This window comes from Eulemur rufifrons, chromosome 30, assembly GCF_041146395.1.
Source record: "Eulemur rufifrons isolate Redbay chromosome 30, OSU_ERuf_1, whole genome shotgun sequence".
In the NCBI taxonomy this organism is placed as follows: Eukaryota; Metazoa; Chordata; class Mammalia; order Primates; family Lemuridae; genus Eulemur; species Eulemur rufifrons.
Window position 1 is genome coordinate 124,323,104 of NC_091012.1, and position 27,761 is coordinate 124,350,864.

General features: G+C 38.3%; 1 protein-coding gene across 1 annotated transcript in view; it reads right to left on the reverse strand.

Annotated features, from left to right (window-relative positions):
- Positions 1-9,488: 9,488 nt before the first annotated feature.
- Positions 9,489-27,761, reverse strand: part of PDK3 (pyruvate dehydrogenase kinase 3) — a 64,984-nt gene continuing 46,711 nt past the window's right edge. The window contains exons 7-12 of the mRNA XM_069463603.1: positions 20,302-20,378; positions 18,942-19,043; positions 18,427-18,537; positions 15,093-15,206; positions 13,465-13,604; positions 9,489-9,519 (exon numbers count right to left, since the gene is read on the reverse strand). Coding sequence (XP_069319704.1) covers positions 9,489-9,519; positions 13,465-13,604; positions 15,093-15,206; positions 18,427-18,537; positions 18,942-19,043; positions 20,302-20,378 — 575 coding nt within the window. The remainder of the gene's footprint in view (positions 9,520-13,464; positions 13,605-15,092; positions 15,207-18,426; positions 18,538-18,941; positions 19,044-20,301; positions 20,379-27,761) is intronic.

A 27,761-nucleotide genomic window follows, 5' to 3' on the forward strand; every position in this document is an offset into this window, starting at 1 on the left:
CGAACCAGGTCAGATTCGGACTCATGGGCATAAATATTGTAATTGAGAAGAGAGAATCACAATTCTAACAACGAATGTAATGGAAACTAAGAAGGCAATATAACTCAATTTAGCCAACGCTGAATAAAATCAATTTAATTTTTTTTAAATACTCAGTACTTTATATTTGCTAGGTAAACCCTGCCTTGGCTGTCCACTGAAGAGTCAAGATACTTTAATCTAAAAAAAAAATTATGTATATGTACAACCTATTGGTTAAAATCACATATCAGCTCTAATAGGAACTTTTCAAAGTGAAAAGCAAGATGCCGAAGGACTTAATGTGATGCTTTTCCCAGGAACAGTCACCCAAGCATCTAGGGAAGAAGGGAACAGATCCAGGATCTTGTCAAGCCCCTTCTATTTCACTATTACCTCGACTTTTTAGAGATGGAGGCATAAGCCAAGTTTTTACCTTTTAAAATATGGATTGAGGATACCCACGGTTATAACAGTTCAGATGACAAAAAGAAAATGGAATTTATAAGAAAGGAGTGCCATGATATAGACAACAATATAACATTTTATACTCATCCTACCTGTTTTCACAAACTCCTTCTGTGACATGCCACACCACTGACTTCCAATCGGATTTAACTTCCGTAACTGCCTTTTTAATGTCTAGCATATTTGAACAGCCAAAACAGAGTTAGAATTCAATGTTAAGATTCTTTTTTTCTCTCAAAAATAATCTCAAGGTAAGAATATTTTAAAACATCAAGTAGTTCTGTTATTAATATGCATTCCACTCTAAGTTTGCCATTTTCAACCAATTTGGAACACCGAGATGAATCGGAGAACAATTAAACCAGTTCTATGCACCAGAATTAGACATTTCTTTACTTTGCTAGCTGCAGGGCAAACATCGCTTTGTACATACATGATCTTTGACATTTGTGCTGTTTTGGCCCATTTGCAGCAGTTAGCCAGAGAATTCAAATGAACATGCCACTTTTAAGTTAACAGAAGTTAGAATTATTTAATGGTATGTTCTTTTAAGTGAAAATTTATCCCCAAAGGAGTCAGTTCTAATGGAAAACACAATCCTCACTGAAAAGCTAAGAAGCAAAATTATCAAACAAAATCAAATTGCAGGGTTTTTCTCTCTGTGAGAATCTCAGAGAAGCATGATACAGAGATCTTTGTTTACCTTCTAGACAAAGGAAATTTGGATGTCCTTTATCATGAATAGAGCAAGGTTCAGGTTTCTTGGATAATCTTATGTTCCTGAGATTACGATACTTTTGAAACTCTAGCTCTGAAATTTACATAAGAACTATCAGATGTGAACACACCATGATAGAGTTCCAGAGATTTCTGTGGGATTCTTATCAAAGGCTATTCCCTGAGACAGGCAAGGGTAGTGAAAATGTAATTCTCTGAGTACAAAAAAATATACATATAAAATCAGTTTGATCTCTTTACTTTTCCTTTTAAAGAAATTACTAAAATAAAAAGATTTATCACTATAGTCTAAACTCTTATGTTTTACCTTTGTTATTTTTTTCTTTTAAATGAACATTTATTACGAGGCCAGACACGCCATGGGGGGTTTTCACACACATTCTCTCTCCTGATACTTCTCTTAAAACTATCACTTGTAAAGAACTAAAAATACAGTTCTTACAATTTACATAAACTTAGTGGAGTCCTAAAATAATTAGCTAGAATGCAACTGTAATTCTTCACTTTTGGAAACTATAACATGAATAACAGCAAACTTAATGGAATCCTAAAATAAGTAGAACTTTTAAAGAATGCAATTGCAATTCTGTACTTCTGGAAAATATAATGTGAAAAACAAATCCAAAATACCTCTCTATGTAAATTAAAGCTCAAGCCATGGTATTCAAAATTAAAATGATTTACATAATCTACTATACTTTGTGTTTTTTTAGTAATTAACCTTCCTGCGGCTGATTTTGTTCTCCTTAGTGTTTGCTTAACTAAAGTGCTTAATAAAATTTCTACAGAATATATTACCCTCTCCATAGATGAATATTATTTTGAACTACAATCTGACAAAAATCTAACTACATTTAATTATGCTTGATTAATCCAAATGTCACTGAGAGATTTATAGAACAGAGAAATATTTTTCAGGTTAAGTTCATACTCTTTTCACTATAAGCTTCCTGGATTCAGCATTATCACTAATTTACTATCTCAATGCTCTAACATTTTTAAAAATGCCACAAAAAATATTCCCAATAGTCCAGATTGGACCGTGGACCTCCAGACATCAAGCACTGCTTCTTAGCATTTTCAAGAGACCTGCAGACCTCTAGCAAAGACTAAAGTCACCACTTCTAATTGGGAGGTGCTGCCCCAGAGTCACCAACACTGAAGGGGGAAGGACGGAGAGAACTGAAGTCAATTCTCCACCATAGGTGTTTTATGAAAAAAAAATGCACACACAGGATGCATCATGGACTTATTAAAACACTAAGGATATTAAGGCAAGATAAGGGGGGGCTTTCTTTTAATGCAGGCACAGAACTGTATCAGATAATTGCTTGGAGACTGAGTAATGATGCCCTAAGGTGCTTTGCTTATATGAAAATAAGTTAATTTAAAGGGTGACAAATTGGCCCTACCGATGGGAATAATTAAACGCACCCCATCAGTGAGACCTCCCACTGCTGGAGATTTAACTCAGCTCGGCTCTACCCCCAGGAGCGACCAAGGCAGGCCCACTGTGGCTTTGATGTTCTCTCTGGGGGAAAGACGGACTGCTGTGGCATGCCACCTGTGTCACACACAAAGTGACAGCCTGGGTCTTGGCCACCATAACCCTATCAGGGATCACGGAGAATTCATGTCCCTATTTTAGAAACAGATGAAAAGACGGAAAGAAAGGTTTCTCAAAAATTCTGCGACCAAAATATCACTTTCTTCATTTTTTTTGGGAGGGGGGTGAACACAGCTGACTACAATTTGCAGGTTTAAGAGGGAAGCCTTCTTGGATAATCCTTTCCTCCACCTCTAAAACGAGTTTGGAAATGTTAAATAGGGTCTCTCCTTCTGACAAGCAGCCATTTTAGCTCCAACATCATCATCCAGATCTTTAAACTTTTATTTAAATAATCATTTCTGAAGTCCTAAAAAGACAGGTCCAGAACCTGCCGTAATTGTGTTTTTGTTATGAGGAAACAGCAGCCCACACCGTTCAATGAAATTTGATTGTAAAAGCGGCTCCTCTCACCGACCACTGCTCCCCATTGGTCAGCAAGACAATGAACTGAAACGAGCTCAGTCCATTCTGTCTCCCCGGAGCCACAGTTCAGGGACCTCGACGGGGTCCCCTGCAGAGCCAGGCAGAGAAGACAGACTCTCCACATTCAGATCAATAAATACAAAGGTGAAAAGAACTCAGAAATCACTAATACCGCCTCCTCTAGGGAACACACCTGTCCATGATGAAAACAACATTTAGAAGGTCTGGAGCTGCCCTCTGCATCTCCCTTCCTGGCTTTATTTTTCTCCATAGCACTTACTTCCCAACTGTACTATAAAAGTTCCTTATTTTATTTCCAGTCTGTCTCCCCTAACAGGACATGGGCTTATGAGGCAGGGATTTCTGTCTGCTTTGATCACTGCCACGTGCCTAGCATTTAGCAGCGTTTCTAGCACACAGCAGACAATAGATATTACCCAAATGGAGGACTGAACATAGCTTTCCTTCATAGGACTCCTCAGTCTGCCACCTTCAGTTTATCAGTCTCCCTTACATGTGGGTACCTGTCTTCAATTCTCCATTTCGCACCAGGACAGATGCTAGGGCGAACACTCTGGCCTTAGGGGAAGGCACTGCCTAGGGTAGAGCTTGGCGACTACAGCAAGACTGTCACTCGTGTTCCTTGATCATTATGCTGGAACTCTGAAGGTGACAAAAGTTTGCTGCCACTTGCCTAGTGGGAATGTGCTGACCACTGAGGCAAGGACGCTTCAATCCTACAAATGGGACTAATAAAAGCCCCACCCTCTGTGATCTTCCTATAAACGCACTTTTGAAACATTAACCGGGTGTACTTCGGTGGTAGGCCCCAGATCTACAGACCATTTGAATACATATTGGTGACTAACAACAACAAAAGAAAAACCCTGATGAAAGCTTAACACTATTCTATTTCTTAATAAACTAAATCTTAAAATGGGTTGATCGAAAAGACAGGTAAGAAAACCTGTGTGACAGTAAAGCTCTCAGAAGGGTTAATCCCTTCAGTTGGACAGCTCGACTAGCAACTTGTAAAATGAGTTTAAACTTCTCTTGATAACTCTGATGATGTGCTAGTTTGAGATATTCTATCATATTTAATCAACTAATTAATAATTATCAATGGCTGATAACTTAACTTCATTAAAATGTCACATGTCCCTGATTTTCAAACCAGGAGGTACAGATCTCTCTAATCAATGGGACAGGAACCTGAGTTAAAAGTTATCTTTCCACACAGAACAGTAAACAAAAATCCTGTACTGATTAAGTTGTTAATGGTCCCTCCCTGCTGGCAATATTGGTTCCTTCTGTTTGCTAACATATAGATTATAAAGGACATTATCTTTAAAGTCAATGTTTAAGCACCTGGACTGCTGGGAAACATGGCAGAACAAATGCATGTTTATATAAGTGCTCCTGGCCTCCAAAACACACATCCAAAAGTTGAACAAGAAGCTATCCATAATGAAGCCACAACCTCATACCATGGACTCCAGGGGAGTATCTGGCAGATACAGTGAAGTTGGGACAAAGAGGGCTTCTCGTATTTGCTGGGCATTTCTCCCAGTCTCCAGCAGGCCACAGTTACTGAGCAGTTCATGAGAAGGCTCCCAAGAACTCTACCAATCATTTCCTAACTTGGCCTTAACAGGGCCTGGCAGCAGTCAGGAGAAGCTGAGTGCACTCTGCGTGGGCACGCTTCCAGAAACAAAAACGAGGAGGGGAGGTACAGATCTCAGATGCACCATTTGTGTTCATTCCCTCCGGCATCCTAAAGAGGAAGACAGTGGCAGGAAGCAGGAGCAGAGGAGACACAGTAACTCAGGAGCCAATCACACAAACATTCACTACATATAATCCAGCAGAGCACAAGCACAAACCTACCACACTCTTTGCCAGGGTGACAACTACTGGGAATGGGGAAATGCAAAGGGAATCCCTTTCTCCCAATGGGACCTGGCCACCCCCACGGCAGAGGATTCAACAGCATCCACGGAAGGCACTTAGAGACGACATGTCCCAAGGAGGCTTTGCATCACTCTTTATTCCCCCACATCCAAATAACAGAATGAAAAACAAAAATAGCTTCCACCATTACAACTCATCAATAGCTAGCCTTATAGTTCGGGTGCTCAGGTGATCATTCAAACAATTCTCACTTCAAAAAGGAGGAGTCAGGAAGGATTTACCCACACTCTTCTGGGGCAGATAGAACTGGTCCCATGCAAAGACAAGCAGAAAGGGTCAACATGATACTTGTGTAGCAATATAAAAGCAAAACAATACAAGGAAAGAAGCAAACGACAGATAAATATTAATACATTCTGGAAAAAGAATAAGTTCGGAAACCACAAAAAAATCAAAGATAAAATGGTCCAGACCTCAAAGAAATGAAATAAGGAATCAAAGAGAACAACATAATGGGCTAAGAAAAGAAAGAGATAAAAGTAAAACTAACAGAAGTGAAAGCAACATTGTAAGCGACGAGGCCGAGAATCAGGGGTACAGAAAACTGAATTGGTCAGTGACAAGGACAAAACTTGAGAAAAAAATCCCACAGTGTGAAGAAAGATAAGGCGATGAAAGCCATCTAGGGATAAATGTGAAGGACCGTTAACAGAGAGCCAACATAAGTACAAATCCTTGAACGGGAGAGCAGAATAAACCAATACAAAATGCAGAAAGGCCTGAAGTGACAATATCTAATGCTCGCTGTGTACCAGCAAAAGCCAACAGACAACAGTCAATCCTGAGACATATCCAAATAAAGTTACTGAATTTCAAGAATAAACAAAGAATCACAAGTATCCAGGTGAACAAGCAGGGCATTCACAAGAGAGGAAGAAAAATCTGTCTGGACTCAGACATCTCAGCACCACCAGATTTAGACAACAATAAAGCAACAGCTCCAAAGAATCAAGGGAAAATGGATCTGATCCAAGAATCCGATAGCCAGCCGAGTTATTGTTCATAAGGAACAGCAACAGAAATACATTTGTAAATATGCAAGAAAAATCTAACCGAAGCTGTAATCCAGTCCACCAAGAGATAAAAGTGGAGTCTTTGTATGAAAAGGCTGGCAGTGAACACTGAATTCATTCAAACATAGAATTAAGTCTAAATAACTCTCGTAATTACCTACAGTTTAAGTTGCCTGTCTTTCTAGGTAAAAGCTGCCAAATCCATTTGATTATCTCTTCTAACTATGCCAAAATGGAAACACACAAAAGAAAACCTCTCTTGAACAGAATTACCTTGCACAATAGAAAATTTTTGGTTTAGAGCTTACCCTTGAGGATTAGTATACCCAGGAAATTCCTCAAAAGAGATAATGCTAATTGCCTGGTGTATTGTTCAGAGCACTAGCCTAGGAACGAGAACACCCAGCTGCTCACTTTGGTTCTTATATTCACTTACCAGGCCACCTTTGCATCACTTAAGTCTTGGAATTCATAGGAAAAATAGAGATATACCTGCACGGTCCACCTCATAGCATCATAAGGATCAAATGGGATGCTATAAGTGAAAGTTCTTTGGCATCTATAAGCAAGGCTGGAAAATCACATCACTGTTTGGATGAAAAGAACCCCTATATTAAGGAGCTGAAATCAGAGACAGAAAGGACCAGGTGGCTCCTGTGGATCCATCCCTATTTCTTTCCTTTCATTTCTCTACATTTTAGTCATCTGTTAGCACTATAGAAAGGAAATTTCAGTCCGTCCACAGCTCCTGACCTGAATTATTTTTAATTTGGAGGCAATGATGGTTTAAGAACTTAGATGTTGCTCCACCACCTAAGGTAAATGTCAGTTTTCATTCTTTGATTCAACTAATATTTATTAAGTATCTACTATGTGCCAGGCACTATTTCAAATAGTAGAAATGGTCCCCAAATACTTAAAACACAGTAAACGAGAGGGCAATACAGAGGACTGGGAAAGAATTCAGCTGAAAAAGGGTCAATGTCTATTTATGTTACAACCTATATATAAAAATCTCACCATTTGCTTATAGACAAAGCCAGCAAACAGCTAGAGGATGTGCCTAAGTTCAGAGAATCATATACAGCTGACGAAAAAGGATAAATACTGGTAAACCGTGAAAATGCAAGATGTTCCTGAAAATCTTCTTCAGGTTGCTTTAAAAGCAAAGACAAACTCTTAATGGAGAAAACAAAGACAGGAGAAGCAAGATTGTGCTCAGGTCAGATGGAGATGAGCAAGCTAAAAAGTATGTTAGTAAAGGACTACCAATTAGGTCATCACAAAACTGAAATAAATCTTTACTGTTGAAAAAGACCTGTAAAAGGGAAGAATGTGATAGGATTTTTCTACACCACATTTTCCATATTCAATCCTTCCAGGTGCTGCTTGTGAGTGTTTTAGCAAACACTAAAAACACCGCCAGAACAAGGTCGTGGGTAGCATGACTGAAATCTGTTGCCTCCTTTCTCCCACAGCATATCACACTAGAAAATATAAGGGAGTGTGGTTGGAAACTGAGGCCTAGATACCGATATACTATCTAATGTTTGTAAGAAGCTGGGGTCTTTAAATGTAAAGGACCATTATTTTTAAATCTTTTACAGCACACAAAAAATAATCACATGGAACAGCCCCATCTGCCACACACTGACTCGGTCCTCAAACCAACCGGCCAACATACGACCCTTCTCTTACCATTCTCTCAGAAGTACATCGGTATTTCTTTTACCTGACTCATTCTATATGAGTTCCCTGTTGAGATGCTTCTAGGGATGGAAGGGATGAGATCTAAAGATGAAGAGAACTATCATAAGCTCAGGCAATATAAAGAAATGAAAGAAAATCAGACTCAGAGGAACTAAGAGAAACAGAAATGTAATCGAGACACATGCAGCTGGTCAGAGCAACTCCTCCTAGGGAAAAAGCCCCCACTGTTGTGGCACTGGGGACAAGTGCATTGATATTATCATATGACTAGGGGAGGAGGGACAGTTTGTAAGTTAAAACTTCTAAATCAGTGGACTCAATACTTAAAACTTGGACTGAAACGTTTACATGGACATTACAAGAGGGCAGAAGTCAGAGTCGATGATACATATGAAAAACTGTCGTGAAGAGAAACACATCCTGTGGAGCTGTGTAAGATGTTGGTTTTAATCTGGACTCTTAGATCGCTTCTATTTCTAAGGGTAAATATAACATCATTCCTCTTTCCTTATCCAAGTCCTCTGCTAATTGCCACTTCCAACTTTTACTGTAAAAAAGTAAAGGACTGTGAAAATCAGAGTGCACCGACAATTCTAAAACTGGCTAAAATTAATGAAAATGAAAATTATGAAGACCTAGAGCATTTTTCAACATAAACTAGATAGTCTATTTTACAACTAGTAAAGTGCATCACACAGGAAAATCCAATTCCTTAGAAGACTACAGAGGAGTACAGTATGACAAAGGTACAACATTAGATTGATGAAAGTCTGACAGAAGCATAAAAACTCCACTTCCCACTCTACAAACTTGATATTGACCAGGAGGCAACTTTTCACCTAAGATCTTTGAAACCAAGCAGTTAAGTGAAAAATTTCAAGACAACTTTTGGAACACTTTAATCAACAGAAGTGCACAGACGATTTTTAAAATAAAATCAAGGCATCAACGAGTAAGATCTAACATGAAAGTAGCCACACCTCACAATGAGAATCCCATCAGATGGAAGAAGGCAGAGTCTAAATCAGAGAGTGGAGGAGGGATACACAGGAGAGAGGAAGGGCCCTGGGACTGAATCATCAAGGCATGCTCAGCTGATGTCTTCCACCTTCAGATTCCCCAGGCCCTAGTCGGAGGTTTGGGACAAATATCGTATTTGGTCACAAAGAGCAACAGTAGGATCTGCTGTTCCTGGAATGGGGAAGGAGCTCAAACCATGGGGGCACTGTAGACACCAGAGATTCTGTGATGACGAGATGGAGAGCACGAGGGCACGAGAGCTCCAGGGAGGCTCTGTGCTCTTCTGTGACAGGTGCCAACCACACCACAGCAAGATACTATGCAAAATTACTCAAGTTACTACTTTAGTGGAAGATCTTAAGTAGCTACAGGAAAGGTCCAGCTGGTATGGAGACAATACATATTCAAGCACTAGGAATAATTATGGTGCCACGCTCAGAGTTGGTGGAAGGAGTCCTCTCTGGTTGACTTGCAGATGACAATCTTTCTTCACAGAGAGGACCAGAGCATTCAGTTCTCTAGAAAGTTCTATTAGTCTTGATCTTGTCCCTACAAAGAAAATAATGGGAATATCCATAGTGAGTTTATGAGTACAACCTCCTCTGTTTTAACCAAGACTGACTTAGAACATTTAGTTATAGTGATAATCCAAAAACTCTTGCCTTATCTCTGAATTATTTTTTATGGTTACCACAGAAAAAGAATTACCACTTAATTACTCACATATACTTTAAAACAGTTCTTTACTCTCAGTTAAAACCCTGATTAGAAATGGAGAATGATTGCAATGGGTATGAGGTTTCTTTTTGGGGTGATGAAAATATTCTAAAATTAGATAGTGGGGAGGGTTGCACAACTCTGCGAATATACTAAAAACCACTGAATTGTATATTTTAAAAGGGTAAATTTTATGGTATGTGAATCTTGCTAAGGCTGTTACTAAAAACTGTTTAGAGAATAAATTTTCTTATAATTTCTAAGAATATTTTAAAAAATTTTCCTTAAGAATAAATTTTCTTAGAATTTCTTACACATAAACGCCCAGTGAATTAATCATACCTACTAAACACTTTCCCTAAATATCTACCAATTATTTTATTTGTATAGTTTAGCAATTTTAATTGTCAGGCTAAGCATTTTAGACTTTTAAAAATGGCTTTCTACTAAAATTTGTCTGTCTAATACCATATTAGAAATTAAGACTCATACATAATTAGCATACAATCTGCTAAGCTATTTAGAGTTTTAGAATCACCTTTAAAACAATATTCAATTAAGGCTACCTTTTGCAAACAAAATGGACCTTATTATTTATAAAGATGGCTTATGCAATACTCAAATTACTCCACCTATCAGAACAATAGTTTGAATTAACTGGTCGCAAGGATGCTGAACGTGCTATTTGACTTACATACAGAATGAAAACAGAATCGAGGGAAATTGATCTGATCCAGGTATTTCAAGCTGATGTACCTTAATCCCAGCCACGAATGGGATGCGTGTATATGTGTGTGTGCACAAACCAAACTCTTCTAAATTTCATCATTTGAGTGGCCAGTCCAGCAATAATGCACTGATGTCCATCATGACACTTTCATAGAAAAAAATAAACACCAGTATAGATACCCTTTATATCATTTATCATAAGAGAATAATGCTACTATAATGGTACAAAATTGCAAAGCTATTGATATATAAACTATTAATGTATTTATGTACAAATATCTTTCTGTTGCATTATGTTGGGGATGTCAAGAACCAAGGTTTTTGGGGTGAGAAGAAATATATACAATTAAAATACATTAGAGAGAAACACTGCAATGTTAAGAGAATAAAAATATCAATATGAACATTGTGTGTGTGTATGTATGTGTGTGTATCTCCGTCCAGAAAAAGGGCCTAGGAAAGGTATGATGAACACTCTCACACTCTCAACTCCCAGATTACGGTCTCTAATACTGATTAAAAAGAAACAGGACTCCTTGGGGGAAATGGTTGATTCCAGGACAGGGGCACAGAAGATATAAGATCAGCCTAGGACATCATCTTGGGCAAGAAAGCTTTCAAAGATTAATGGTTTTATGTTAATGGAATACAGAGGATCCAGCTTTAAATAGCTTCCATTGGCCAAAGGTGCGCCAATTTAAGCATCAGAAAGGAAAAGCAGCACTATGTGCAATAACGTGGATGAAACTCGCAGAAAGACAGATACAAAAAGGGTACACACTATATGTTACTTTTGTTTTAAGTTCAAGAATAGAATCTATGGTGACAGAGACAGAAAAATGGTTACATGGTGGAGAGTGGGGAGGGAGAGGAGTTTGATTTGAAAGTCTTTTGGGGCACTACAAATATAGATATAAAATATATCAAGCCATAAACTTAAGATTTGTGCACTTTACTACTATATGTTATGCTTCAAGAAATATAAGTACTGATTAAAACATATCAAACTAATAAAAATCTAAATATCCTTAATAATACTCAAAATGACAAAGCCATAAATTCACTTGTCATCATTCATGGTGGCTTTTAACCCAACTTCTTACTTTGAAATCAAGCCAAAATAATCAATGGGGGTAAAAACCATTAGGTGAATGGCTGATGGGTAAGTATACATTTGTGTAGTGCCAACATACCACATAGATTACTTTCTAGTGAAAAGGGAAAAAATATGCCAAGGAGGGATCAGACAGCCATCAGCTAAACTATGGTCAATCTTAACATCACTTAATGGTGGATCAAACAGATATCATGGGTCTCATAGTGTAATGCTGCAACAGTGCTTACGGAATACTCTAGCAAAAACTGCTCCATTAATTAGCCTTTAATCAGCTTCCAGTTTACAGGAAATACAGGGAATGGGGAACAAGCCAAATGACATTTTAAAGAAGCAATCAAACAAATCAAGGTGGGACATTTTGCAGGAGAACTGACATGGTCGCTGAACAACAAAATGTACCAGCTTAAAAACAACTTGAGATTACCCAGATGCATTATGTGGTCCTGGAAGAGATCTCCGTTTAGATAAATCAAAGGAATTTGAATGAGATGAAAGTTTATTGACATGGAAAGGTAGGGATGGTTAAATGAAACAAAAGCCGGTTGTAAAACTGTATGAATAGTGTGATCTCATTTTGGGAAAAGTACATGTATACACAAATAGCAAAACTTCTGGAAGAACATACAAAAAGCTGGAGCAGTGGCAATCTCTGGGTTGTGGGAACACAGTGGTTTCTCCTTTCTTTTTTGGTTTATTTATGTTTTCTATTTTCTTACAGTGCACATATACTACTTTTCTATTAATAAAAGATTATCTTAAATTAAAGAAAGAAAGAATTCTTACTGTTGCTAGTAGAGCTGGAGCTTAAAGGTAGTCAGAAAAAAAAAAATGAAAGCCAAAGATTGGATTATGTTCCTTATTATCATATAATAGTGAAACTTTTTATTCTGTGATAATTTTTTCCTTGTTTTTAATTTTTTTATTGTGATAAACTATATATAACATTGAACTTAACGACTGGACAGTTCATTGGCATTAAGTACATTCACACTGTTGTGCAACCATCACCATCCATCCATCTGCAGAACTTTTTCATCTTCCCAACCTGAAACTCTGTACCCATGAAACAACTCCCATTTCCTCTTCCCCCCGAGCCCTGGCAACCACACTTCTACTTTCTGTCTCTGCATCTGACTACTCTAGGTAGCACATATAAGTGGAATCACATATTTATCGTTTTGTGTATGGCTTATTTCACTTAGCATAATGACTTCAAGGTTCATCCATGTTGTAGCATATGTGAGAATGTCCTTCCTTTTTAAGGCCAAATAATATTCCATTGTATGGATAGACCACATTTTTTAATCTTGATCGATAATTTTAACTTCATTTTTTCAGTTTCAACCCACAACATTTCTGTAAACATTATTCTGTCAATCTCTAAGGATGATGACAAATTGCAAACTTAATTGCTTTTTAAACAAAATTCATGTTATTGCCAAATGTGCATTGGGTGTCGGGCAGATGTGGTGGGGGGAGGGGATGGGTGTATACATACATAATGAGTATGATGTGCACTGTCTGGGGAATGGACACGCTTGAAGCTCTGACTCGGGAGTGAGTAGGGGGGCAAGGGCAATATACATAACCTAAACTTTTGTACCCTCATAATATGCTGAAATAAAAATAAATAAAAAAATTCATGTCAGGCCAAAGCCCTGCCCTCTGTTGTTAATACCTCTATGGTGCAAGAATTCCTGGAACAGTGGGACCTCTATTTGAATGGCTACTCTGGCTACCCAACTCTTGCTATCTTTCTGTCTGGGGTGAAAATGCTCCAATCTTTCTTTCTCTAGGGATCACTTTGCTTTTCCAGTGATAAAACCACAAAGAAAATTTAGCTGAAAGTAACAATCAATCATCTAGATGGTATTAATACATTCTGGGGACAAATTAGATACTTTATAATGGAAATCAAAGTGGTACGTTACTGTTTAGCTTTGTATTTGGAAGCATCTCTAGGTTCTCTGCTGGGATTGCTCCAGTCGTCAGCTTCAGGCGTGGTCTTGTAATGGCGCCATGCAGACTTATTAAAAACCGGAAGTCTCTCAAATGATTCACTTGAAAGGGCCTATCGGAAAAACAAAAAATATACACCAAAGGTCCGCAGTGGCATTTTTCTCATGTGAAATAGTTACCTAAATTTTACTATTTAAAACATCAGAAACCTTAGTACATATTTTTGAAATTATATTAAAATTATATTTTAGTAGTTTACTTAGACTGGCCAGGAAAAAATTAAAGCTTTTTTTAAAGGAATGAAAACATTCACTCATTCAAAACCAGTACTGAAGTATACATGACCAGAACAAAGCATATTTTAATTCCATTAATACCCCTTTAAGATGCTCAACTGTTTTGACTATATATTCTTAGACCAAACACTATTGTGCAGTAGGCAACTGTTCTCCCAAAGGGCCCAGGAGGAAATAAAGTCTCATACATACCAGATTTATAAACATATACCATAAAGTGATATCAAATATAACATCATTTAGATGCACTGGCATCAAAGATAAATACTTCAAATAACTGGTTAAATTATGGTATCACAGGTTGAGTATCCCTTATTCAAAGTACGCAGAACCAGAAGCATTTCAGATTACAAAATTTTTTTTTTGGATTTTGGAATATTTGCATTATACTTACTGGTTGAGCATCCCTAATCTGAAATGTTCCAATGAGCATGGCCTTTGAGCATCATATTGCCACTCAAAAAGTTTTGGATTCTGGAGCATTTCAGATTTCAGATATTTAGAGGATTTCAGATTTTTGGATTAGGGATGCACAACCTGTGGTGGCATACTTTGCCACTATTAAAAAGAATGAGCCAGCTCTATATGAACTGATGTGGAAAGATCTCCAAGATATATTGGAAACTAAAAAAAATATAGCAAGGTGCTGAAATTTCAGTTATGTGGGGTAAAAATTAGATTTTTTTCTCATATGTTTATAAATGCAGAATCAACTCTAGGAGGATCCATGAGAAACTGGGATTTGTGGCAACCACTGGGGAAGAGAACTGGTGGTTTAGGGTCAGTGGTAGGAGACTTAGTTTTCCCTTTTGTAGCTTTAAAATTTTTATTACGTGCCTGTATTACCTATTCAAAAAAATGTTCCAAATAGTCTAACGCCATTAATGAAAAACTGTGCTGCTGTGAACTTTGTTATTACATCTACCTTTTATATAATCACATTGTGATTCCTGAATTCTTGAAACTTTGGGAAAGCCAGTGAATTTTTAAAATAAAAGACTTCGATTTATGAAAATCTGCCTCCTTTTAGATTAGTCCTTTCAATGGACATGCAACTTTTAAAAATCACAATTTAGAATTATGGTGTTAAAAATCAATATTTTAATTTTTGTATCTCCATGTTTCATGTTTTGCTATACTTGAACATAAAACCAAGGGTGAGGTATAGCACAGTCTTCACATGAAACTGAAGTAAATCTGAGCTGAATGTGAGAGATGATACAGTGCTATTCTAGATTAGTGATTGGAACTTACAGCTTTAAAAAGTAAAAATGCCTTTATACGAACAGAAACGAATGTACTACCTTCAAATAAATGACAGCATCGGTACCGACTCCTTCCATGGAATACAGTTTTAGATCTCCCTGAAAATATCTGGCATATAGACGAGAAATTGGCAAACCATAACCAAATCCAGCCTGTTGAGAAAAGAAAATTAATACAGTGAGACAAGCACAAATGCTAACATGTTTCGTATGAGGACCATTGGCACAAGATTAAAATAAATTTTTGATTTAAATCAAATAAATTAATGAGATTCAGCCTTTACAATGACATACATGCTCACCTATGACAATCTATTTTCACCACGTAAAAACACTTCTTATATGTTTGGATAATAATAGAAATATTCCAATTTTTGATTAATGTTCTTTCAGCATTTTTTATTTTTTTATTTTTTTTTGAGACAGAGTCTCACTCTGTTGCCCAGGCAAGAGTGAGTGCCGTGGCATCAGCCTAGCTCACAGCAACCTCAAACTCCTGGGCTCAAGCAATCCTCCTGCCTCAGCCTCCCGAGTAGCTGGGACTATAGGCATGCGCCACCATGCCCAGCTAATTTTTTTCTATATATTTTTAGTTGTCCATATAATTTCTTTCTATTTATTTTAGTAGAGACGGGGTCTCGCTCTTGCTCAGGCTGGTCTTGAAGTCCTGAGCTCAAACGATCCACCCGCCTCGGCCTCCCAGAGAGCTAGGATTACAGGCGTGAGCCACCGCGACCGGCCTCTTTCAGCATTTTTAAAGCAAAGTTTTAGCACTTTTTTAAAAGCAAATCCCAAATCAGGTGGAATTTTATCTGATAACAAAACTAAACATCATTTCAAAGTTCCATTATCAGATTTCCTTGCTCTTTGAAGTGAAAATAGCACAGGAGTTCAAATCTACCAGTAACAAGACTAAAACATGGAAAATTTTCTGAGAGGCAACTTCCTAAGGTTCTGGGAATGCTACAATATTTTGATACATTGTAGTTTATATATTTTAGAGACAAAAAAATTCCAGTACCCTCTATATCTCTATGTCATATAGGACATATGAACCCTGATAGAACCCTGTCAGTAACAGGTGTTTTTTGTTTTTTAAAAAAATGTCTCAAAGGTCTCAGATATGGGCGAGAACAATGAGAATAATTGAGACTAAATTCAATAACTTTTGTGGTGGCAGTGGAGGAGGGGAGATGCTGTGCTACCAAGCTTTGTCACCTCTGATTAAGTCTATGAATAAGGTTAAGGAAGGAGGACACACAGGTCAGGTCATGCACATGTAGAGTTGTGGCTGCTTGGGCCTTAGAGTCAGAAAGAACCCAGTTGAAATCCACTTTTGTGTGACTTTTTGAGACTGTTTTCTCATCCGAACATGTAATAAAAAGCTTACCTGAGAGCTGCTATAAGGATTTAATGATATAATAAGCATAAAGTCTTAGCAGAGTGCCTAACACATAGTAAAACTAAATAAATGGAAGCTGGTATTATGGCTACTGAGAGCAGCAATTTTACCAAGTTACATGGATTTCTGCCATTTTCTAACACCTCTCCTGGATCCTCAGGGTAGGGCCTAACTGAAATGGCAGGGGGAGGAGGACAGAACACACCCTGTCATTTAAGGTCTTTAGGACTAGTTGAACATGGCCAGCAGTGAAGATGAGATAGCCATAGTAGTGACTGAAGGAACCACAGCAAAGAACCTGGCATACTCCAGGAAGACGTCTGAGGAAATCTGCCTCCTGTGTCCAAGCAAAGCCCAGACCCTGCCCTCATGTCCAACAGGAACAGCTTAGAACTCTGAGGCCAGTACCCAGACTCCCATGGAATGCAGAGGAGGGGCCTCGACCTCTGGATTTGGTGAGGTCCAGGAAAGGTTTCTCAGAGTGTCAAAGGATCAATAGGAGTTAGCTGGGCAGATAGTATCAAAAAAGAAATGCATGTGTCTAGGCACAGAGGTGTAAAACTAAGTTGTTTGGTGAGGAAATTGTTTTCTGGTGGTATGTATCCTGCACCTACTTTAAAGCTGAGGACAGTTTTGTAACTGGGAGATCCGCTAGTGGAAGCCTTTCTTCAAAGGGAGAGGCCACATGGTACACCGGAAAGAACACAAACACAGCCAGCACCAGCTCTGCCATTAATTAGCTCGATGACCTTGGGCAAGGTCATTTCCTCATTTCCTCCTCTATACAATGGGAGGGTAGATACATAATTTTTTAAGGTCTCTTACTTGAATTTCCCGGTTTGATTAAAAAAAAAAAAAAAAGAAAAAGAAAGAAAGAAAAGAAAACCACTCTGACATAACAGTTATCCTCAAGATGCTATTTTAAGACCTGGAAGAGATGATCCAAATTCCTTTTAAACAACTGGGGAAGGCACTAGATTTGTTTGTAGTGCCTTTTTGTCTTTTGATGTTTATTTAAGTAGGAGCCTGGTCATGGCAATGCCTTTCAAATTTGGTCTTTCACGAATTTTCTTGAATCCGATATAAATGATTTCCTCTATGTTTTCAACACGCTGAGTTAACAAACTGTCTCAAATAAACAATGCAAAATGTTTGGTTTTATTCATACAAATAAAATATAATCTTATGTGCTTATCAGTCAGGTAGGACTTTAAAATGAAACTTAATTTATACCCTGAACCATTTTGCAGACTGATAGATATGTTGCTGTGTTTAATGACAAAGGGTTCAATTGTTGTTTGTCAATTAGAAACACTCAGCAGGGGAAGAAAGTGTGGCCCTACCAGGATCTAAATGCTACCATGGTAACCAGAGGCTTTTTCTCACCGACTTAATAGGGCTGAAGGTTATTTCCAGAGTGAGACAGAAAGGGCTCTGAGAATGCACACACCACCTATATGTTTCACGCTAATGTTATTTAATATAAAAATTTAATGTTTCCATAATTTAACATTTTAATTATATAAACAAATTTGATGGTGGAGTTTCAAAAGCACTAGGTGATTCTCGAGCCTCCATGGTATGCAGCACCAAGGTGCACAGGACCAAGCTGCAGCTACACACCCTGTGCTTCCCCTTTGCTCACCCACCGGTAACCTCCACTCCCTCCGAAGGTAGTGCTAGATGATAAATGGCGCTCTGGTAGCAATCTTACCACAGCGAAATGCTTTTGCTCCGTATTTGGGAGTGAGGCACTCAGCTCAGGGTGTTTCTTAAACACAAATTAGAGAAGAAATCTAAGTCCAGGGGAGTCACAAAGAAAGTAGCTGAGGCAAAAAATTCCCCCTCCTCCAAACTATACAGGAAACAGCCTAATTCAAAGAGGACAATGATCTGGAGAGACAGGAAGCTCTCTCCGAATCCCTCCCCACGACAATGATCTCTCCATCAGCAGCAGTTTAAGATGCTTACCAAAGGGGCAGCTCTTGTAGGCTCCAGGCTAGGTCTAGGAGCAGTTGAATACATGTAGTTAAAAAGACGATCTATTTTTCGAAGTGGGACACCACCACCTAGGTCACTTATCTGCAGTGTACAAAATGTTAAAAAATGAAAAAAAGGAAGTCAATCTATAGTTAGTAGGAGGCAATGAGCTCATTAAATAAAGTACACACCAGATTACTCTAAAATGTACAAGCCCTTTGAACCGCCCGATGAAATATGGTTCCTTTGTGAACAGTGTAAAACAAAGGAGGCAGAGTAGGACAGTAGGATCCGACAGGCTTGGGATTGAAGTCTTGTTCAGCTCCCTGAATAACAGGGTTCTAATAAAGTTTAAATGAGGTAACTTAAGCCAAGGATCTAGCACAGTACGTACAAATAAGACACTCAATAAATGTCAGATTTCTTCCCTTCCCTCTGATTGCTCAATGTCTAGACACTATTAAATCAACTGATAATTAAAGTATGCATGCACATAAAGCAGTTACCTTAATGGATAAGTCTTCTTTCCCCAAAGTAACAAGAGTTTTAACAGCCGGGTAGCCCTCTTTTCTGTCTTCATAGAGTTCAACTGTTGCCCTCATTGAGTTCTAAAATAATAAGACCTTTTTTTTTTATAAACCATACCACCGACTCACAAACCACAATTTCAAAAAAGAAACAAACACAGGATTACTTATACCCAACAATTCTTTTGTGGAGCAAATATCAGTTGGATTGATATGGCCTTTTTTCCCCCCTCTAAAGAGCTTAGCTAAACATGTGTTCAGATCAAGGAAAATTTTCCTGACACTTTGTTTTTCATTTAGTTTTAGCCCCATCCAACATGCTACATATTTATTTTTCTTTCTTTCCTTCCCTTTTTTTATTTCTGCTTTAGGGTATTTAAATTATTCAATTCAACCCAGAGGAATGTTTTTATCACATGTAATGAGGCTGTGCAGAGGCTGATTTGTGCACTTTAAATCCTATTTATCAGTCTGCATTTACAGAGCACCTTCTCTCTAAAGAAGGCAGAAAAACTGAAAGGATTCATGCTTCCCACAAAAATTAATCATTTGGCTGAAAAAAAGTAGAAGAAATATCAATTAAAAAGAACTTCTGAAAAAGCCACAGCTGTTGAAGAGAAAGTTCACAATTGAATGCCCATCTCAACCTTAAAGTGTTACATCAGTAACATTCTAATTTTTGGAAGGAAATCAGCATAACTAATTTTTCAGGTGTTCAATTTAGCGTTTCACACATTGGAAGAAATGGAATTTGAGCTCAAATGCCATTAGCTACTGGTTAACAAAAGCAACAGCTTAAGCTTTAGAATCTAAAGAGATTTTTGGTCCTTTTGGTCCAGTCAGTCCATATCTTTCTTTCCTCTCTGCCTCTCTCGGATCTTCTGAATTGATTCAAATATGTAAAAGGGCTATAGGATCTCTCAGTACTAGGATAACTACTAATGCACTAACATGGTTAATGTTCTGAAGCATAAATATGCATAAACATGTTTTTATTTTGATCTGGCTACCACCAAAAAAGCCTTTGCCAGGTTTGGAAACTAAAAAGCATCTCTAGTCTCATAAGTGAAGAAAGAACAGTATGGATTTTACATAAAATCACTAAAGTACAATTAAGTTTAAAAATCAATATGTACTAATATTCATGAAAACTATACTGTACACAGCAATTTTTCATCTCACAGTGTACAAATTATAAAACCCACAGGGTATCAGAAATAGAATTTAAAAAATGGTTATGCAAAACCTTTTTCTTATGCTAATCTAATGAATCCATTATGCCTTGAATCAAAGTAATTTAAAATGAAGACTTCTTTCCATGTTTTTAAATTCCACGTACCTTGAACAGCTCAAATAGCATGTGAAACAGATGTGAGGGCACATAAACTACCTGAATAGGTTTGTCTGGTGCTTTGGCTGAAAACAGAGACAAAATCGTCAATGAGTAAGGACCCAAATTAGGAGAAAGTCAAGAATGATGTTTGCACTCTATTTTCCAAGCACATAAAATGTAACTCTATAAAAGGTTCATTTGGGTTTCCAGCTCTAAAGGCAGGGCTGAACAAAAGCATATGCTCTGGAATCAAACAAACCTGGGGTGAAACCCAGTTTTTTCACTTACCAGCTATATGTGACCTTGGACAAATCACTCAATCTCTTTGAAACCAAGCTGAGCAGAATTGGAATATTATCACTTACTTTACAATGTCCTGAGCATGACATAAGGCCATCCAAACAGCACCTGGTGTTTTTCTTTTCTTTTTTTTTTTGTAAATAAAGTTTTATTGAAACTCGGCCATGCTCATTTGTCTACATATTATCTATGGCCACTTTCACGTTACAATGGCAGAGTTGAGTAGCTGCAACAGAGACTGTTTGCCCCCTAAATCCCAAAACATTCATTTTTCTTTTCAGAAAAAGTTTAACAACCTCTATACTAGGCAGTCCTTCATTATTCCAATCCTCTGTGTTACAGTTAATTTTTTTATATTAAACTTTCCCTGTTCAAATTATCACATGGTTTCTTTCTTCTCACTGAACCCGGTCTGATACATCTCCAACCTCTCTGGCCCCTTTTTCTCAGTCCATTTTCAGGCTCCCCTCCCTCTACCCATTTCATAACATTAGTGCTCCTCAAGGCTCTCCTCTCTGCTTTCTCTCAGCTTCATGAAGCAACTCACCTGCTTACCCATCTTCAATTATTGGGTTTAACCAGTGATTTTTAATCTGAGCTCCATGGATGTTTCCAATGTGTCCCTAAACCACCAAAAATTACATGTAAATTTTGTGTGTATAAGCCAGGCATGGTGGCTCACACCTATAATCCCAGCTACTCAGGAGGCTGAGGTAGGAGGATCACTTGAGGCCAGGAGTTCCAGACCAGCCTAGGCAACATAGTGAGACACCATCTCTAAATAAATAAATAAATAAATAAATAAATAAATAAATAAGCAAGCTGGGCATGGTGACATGTGCCTGTAGTCCCACCTACTTCAGTGGCTGAAGCAGGAAGATCGCTTGAGCCCAGAAGTTTGAGGCTGCAGTGAGCTATGATTGCACCACTGCACTGCAGCCTAGGTGACAAGGTAAGACCCTGTCTCTTAAAAAAAAGAAATTTTGGGCCAGGCAAGGTGGCTCACACCTGTAATCCTAGTACTCTGGGAGGCCGAGGCAGGAGGATCACTTGAGCTCAGGAGTTCAAGACCAGTCTAAGCAAGAGTGAGACCCCGTCTCTACCAAAAATAGAAAAAATTAGCTGGTGGTGTGCACCTGTAGTCCCAGCTACTAGGGAAGCTGAGGGAAGAGGATCACTTGAGCCCAGGACTTTGAGGTTGCAGTGAGCTATGATGACGCCACTGCACTGTAGCCAGCACCTGGTATTTTTCAAATTGGAAGACACCCCCCTGCCACTGCCCCCAGTGGTCAGTAGGGCGAATGTGGGGCCACAGGAGAGAAAGGGCCGGTGAGCTGGAATAAACAGCAGTGCTAAATTTGTTAAATTATTACAAACAAGGTATATTATAGAATAGAATGTAAGGGTCACATAACTTTTTCTACTAGCAGCTAAACCCCCGGAGACCTACAGTCTTTTCTCCTTGCATCAGGGATCGTCTGAGGGAAATCTGAGAAATACCGAATCCCATGTCAAGCACTCAGAACAGCGTGGGGTAGAGAGTAGATGCTCAAAAATTTAATCCTTACTCCTCCTCATGACCCGAAATCACTTAAGAGATTGAAATGACATGAACTTTCTCAAGTAGAATGCAGACGTGCTCACCCATGCTATAATTTCAACCTAACTACTTCCTCTAATAAAGTAAGTAACAATAATGTAGAGTTCACATTTGTTTGATTCTCAGCAGTTTACAAAAAGCTTCCAAACACATTATTCAATTGACTCCTCCTGACAACACTTCCTGGCTCCTAGGCCGGGTGGCATTATTTAGAGGTAAGGAAACAGGCTTTGGAGAGCCTATGTGACTCGGCACCAGAAGTGGCACTGAAACTGGACACCTGAACCAAGAGTTTTTGATTCTAAATCCTGAACCTTTTGGCAAGCAGTTATTTAAAAAAATTCTTTTTTTTTTTAATTTCAGCTCATTATGGGGGTACAAAAGTTCAGGTTATATATATTGCCCATGCCCCCCCATGCCCCTGAGTCTGAGCTTCAAGCGTGTCCATTCCCTAGACAGTGCACATCGCACTCATCATGTAGGTATGCACCCATCCCCTCCCCCCATCCCCATCCCCCTACTGAAAGAAGAAAAGCAAAAGTCCCTCCCCTTCCCCATCTCACCCCTCAGTCCATCCCCAGAGGCAGCCACTCTTTGCTATTTCTGCTGCAGTCTTTTGGTTGATAATATTTACATTCTGTTCTGTAACCCTAACTATTCTCTACATTGCCTTGAACTTTTTTAAAAGACCAGAGAGGACCCCAGATGCTTAAATGCAGAGGGCTTTACTTTGGGGTGACAACAATCACATGAACAGTCCCAGTTCTTCCCAGGTTGTTCTTGAGCAAATTAGTCTTATTTGACTGTCAGCAGGCAGAGCCTGGCCAGAGTCCAGATGCACCCCCCCCATCATCCCTCCATAACCAGCTTTCAGTTAACCCCTTCCCTTTGGCCTTCCCTTCCCATTCCAGCCCTTTTCACTGCCTGGCCTTGCTCTCAGAGTCCCTGCAGGATAACTTTTGGCAGGCTGGTTGCCATCTTTGTTGCAGCCTCCTTCTTTGTGGCTGTTTCTGCTCTGTCCCACCAATCAGCATACTTATATCTGGTGACCTTCTCTGAAAAGTTGGGATTAGTGGTTGTCATGGACTGAATGTTTATGTCCCTCAGCATTCATATATTGAAATCTAGCCCCCAAGGGGATGGTATCAGGAGGCGGGGCCTTTGGGAGGTGATTAGTTCATGAGGGCAGAGCCCTTATGAATAGGATTAGTGCCCTTATAAAAGAGACTCCGGAGAGCTCCCTTGCCTCTTCTCCCACATGAGGAAACAGCTAAGAAGCTGTGTACGAATCAGGAAGTGGGCCCTCCACAGACACCAAATCTGCAGGCACTATGACCTTGGATTTCTCAGCCTCCACAACCATGAGAAATAAATGTTTGTTGTTTAAGCCACCCAGTGTCTGGTATTTTTGTTGTAGCAGCCTGAACAGACTAGGAGAGTGCCCACTGGTGAGCTCCCCTGGGGCCTGAGGAGCAAGCTAAGTGCTCAGTCTACCTTGTACCAAAAGGCATGATTAGTTATAAAAAACAACCTTATGAATTCAAACTTTTCACTTTAAATCTCAAGGAAATGAAAATGCACTTCACAGTTTTGTTTTGTTTTCAGTTTAAATAACATCTCTAGGAGCCATCTAAATAAAGCCTTGCTCAATTACTTGCACTTTCCTTTGGGAACATCATAGTTTAGATTTCTTTCCTTCCTTTTAAAACCATGTCAAATGCTTCTGTCCATTGCTCTCCCCTACTCCTGGATCTAGTGGCTATTAAGTAGCGGATGTCTAATAGCTGTTTGGTGATTTTCTAAAATAAGACACAAATGAAATGTGAATTTTCCACCTATGGGTACATTTTTAAAAGTCAATGGGAAAAAATGGTCCAAGTTTTTCATGCTCAAAACTCAAGAAATAATAAAGTTTCTATTTTGCACAGTCAATGCTCCATATGCCATTAATTGAAACTGTGTTTAACAAATACCAATAGAACTCTACATAGACAGACATAAGGACTTTTATTTTGTTCTCCTACAATAATAAAAAAAACCTGGAGGCCAGGCAGAAAAAAATGTATTTAAAACAAAAGGTAGCTGGATCAATGGATAAGGCTATTAGAAACAGCATATAGTATGGCTCAGTCACAATGGGATCAAGTGCTGACTCTGGCATTGGATAGCTCTATTAATAGGTATTTAACCTATCTGGGCCTCAGTGCTCCATCTCTGAAATGGGCACAGTCCATATCTCACTGTGTTAAAGATTAAATGAGATAATGGTGATAAATTGGTTTACATAGAGACTACCACATAGTAACCAGTCAAAAAATGTTGGCTATTATCATTACTAAAAATTAATTTCTACAGTGTTAACAGAGCTACCAGTGACGACTTTTTGATTGTTGTATGGAACCACTTGACTGAAAGTATCCATAAAAGTATGCGATATTATGGGGAAATGAGAGGTCAAAGATCCCAAGATAGACACATACTTTTTCTATGAATCCTTTTATAATGCAATATATAGTATAAATTGAAATTTTTATGTTTCCCTCCAAACTCAAAACTATGAATCATCCTCTTGACAGGAAAGACCAATGTATAATAGAAATGGTGAAGAAATGCAAGTGGTGACCATAAGTCTTATCTTTCCCAAATCAATCCTGACTTCCAGCAGCCACCCTTTGCTATATATCCAGTATGTGCCCAGTGCAGTATTTGAGGTGCTAGAGACATTCTCCTTCTACCACCCTGCAAGTTGAGCTTACAGATGAGGAAGCTGAGTGTTTCAGAGGCAAAGTGATTTTCCAAGGCCTATGCCTCATAAATGTTAGAACCAGGATTTCCACTGCTTAGCTAGCTACAAAGCTCACATCTTTCCCCAAGCCATGCTGCCTTAACACACGGATGAGAAAAAAGATAAGGTAAAAATCTTTCTTTGTTTAATGTTTTGGCAACTGAATGACAATGGGGAGAGAATGAGAACAAGCATGATGAAACTGCTTCTTGACTCTGGAGAAATGGATTACTGGTTGCCACAGATGGCATAAATATTGGAGAAATATTTCTCAAATATTCAAATATTTCAGAAATATTTGAAGCCTGATCTAAGATAAATAAAATTCTGTTATTTTTAATGCTCCTGTTAAATGTGTTACAGAAAGGACAATGAAGAAAATTTACTATAGCTTATTCTCAATATTCAGAATTCTAGTGATGATTGGTGAATACTGAGGGTGTTCCTACGATATGTTCTGGATAATCTTAGTTACTACTCTCTCAGGGGTCCACACTGGGAAAGGGGAAAAAAATCCAAAATTCGGAAACAAAAGATAATATGCCAAACAAACAGAACTTAAATTCTCAGGCAGCAACAAATCGTTCTTTCGAGCTCATGGCAGCCTCACTTACTCTGAAGGCCAGAGCAGCGAGTGGTATCACTCTATTGTTACAGGCACCTGTTGTGTAATGAAAGAATCCTGAAAGGGGATGCTGCGCTAGTTTAGACAAGCTCTGAAAATGAATACATATGAATCTGCATCTGATTCCTCCCTTAGAAAACAGAGTCAGCTGTCATACTGCGTGAAGCACACAAGCTCTCTCCTTATAAAGCAAAACTATCCACTTAAGGTGTTCAGGACCAACCTCTGACCTGCATGTCTAACATTGAACTTGTTAGGGCTAAAGCACATTCTTTAATCATGCTTGCAAAGAGTTCTGGCATTCAAGAAATCACAAATATAAATCACAACTACATTGCCCAAATCAACACAAAACTAGAGGCTACCTATAACCAGCAGCATTCATGTACCTTACTGATGGGAAAAGTGGCTTCAAGTTATGACAGAAAATGGGCTTATATCACTCAGGAGATGGTGCCAAAAATAGTGATAAGGCTCCTCTCATGGTAGGTGACCGCCCAGCATGACAACCTCGGCTGGGAAGGAATGTGCTCTGGCCTTCAGGCTGAGGGAGGCTGCTACCCACGAAAAAGAACAGTTTGTTACTACCTGCAGACTTAAGTTCTATTGTTTGACAAATATAAATCTAGACGTTAGGTCAGGTCCTGCCTAGCCAGTAGGAAGAAATAGAATATTAAGATGTTTCTAATCAGGAGTATTCAAGCCAAGCCCACTTGGTTCTGGCTGCGTATTTATTCAAAATGGTGGCACAACCCTTCTCAGAAAACCCAAGAGACCTTGAAAGCAGCTTTGACTTCATACCTTCAAGTAGGATGGAGGGACAACTGTCCTTCAATAGCAGCCTGAAGCCTTTTCCCATTTTGATCTCATTATAAGAGAAATACATTTTTGGTATATTTTTGAGAGGGAATTGGGTTTATCTTTAATTATAAATGCTCACAACCTAAGACTCAGTCATCCCATGTCTAGGGATCTAACCTACAGAAATACTTCCACATGTTTGCAAATTTTCTCACTTTCCAAACACATGCACATACCTCTCATAGCTCATTATATGGAATATAGGAAAACTGGAAATCCTAAATGTATACCCAGGGAAAATAGTTAAATAAATTATGGTAATCTACACTCTGGATTATCTCTAAATGAAATTAATACATGCAGAGATCTTTGAGATAAAGTGAAAAACATAAGTTATAGAACATGTATAGTTTCAATCCCATTTATGCAAAAAGCAAAGCTCTGGGACTGAAAGAGTAGCGGTGGCTTTTACCTTTTACTCACACTTCTATATTTGTATTTTTACAATGAGCATGTATCTTTCATAATTTATAAATAAAAAGTAAAAGTAACATGTAAATACAGAATCATGTGACTAACATAAAAATCAGCTATAACCCCACTATCCAGAGAGCTGTTGTTTGTATTTTGGTAGTATAAATCCTTCAAAATATCTTCCAATGAACTTCCACTATTATAAAATTTCATAGCCTGTACTTTCAAAAAAATCTCAATTCTTTCCACACGTTACTCTTTTAAAGCATTGTTTTGATGGGCTGCATAGTAGTCTATCTTATGGGTGTACTGCAATTTATTTAAACAATCCTCTATTGTTGAAAACTTGGGTTGTTTTCCAACCTTTCTCTATAAGAAAACTACTGTGATCATCATTGTTATATATAAATCTGTACTGTACATAAATCCATTTTCTTATATGTTTTGAAGTTTATTGGACCAAAGAATATGACCATCATTGATTTAATTAAATTACTTAAATTTATTTTTTTAAATTGGATTTATCTTTAATTGTAAATGCCCATACCGTAAGAATCATTCCACGTCTAGGAATTTATCCTTTAGAAATACTTCCACACATTCACAAATTTGCTCACCCTCCAAACACACACACAGAGAAAGAACACTGTTAACCTTTTTGAGAAAGGCTATACCAAAACTTATACAAGAAATATATGTGTTGATGAAAGAATATTTTATCGCGACACAAATTCAAAGCATTAAAATTTTTTAATCATTGTCATTTTGAAAGACAACGGCATTTCTCTGTGTCTTTGTTTGCACTTCTTTGATTAGTAAAGTTAAAACATTTTTCCATATGTTTATTGACTGCTTGCATCTGCTATTTTGAGAACTGCCTA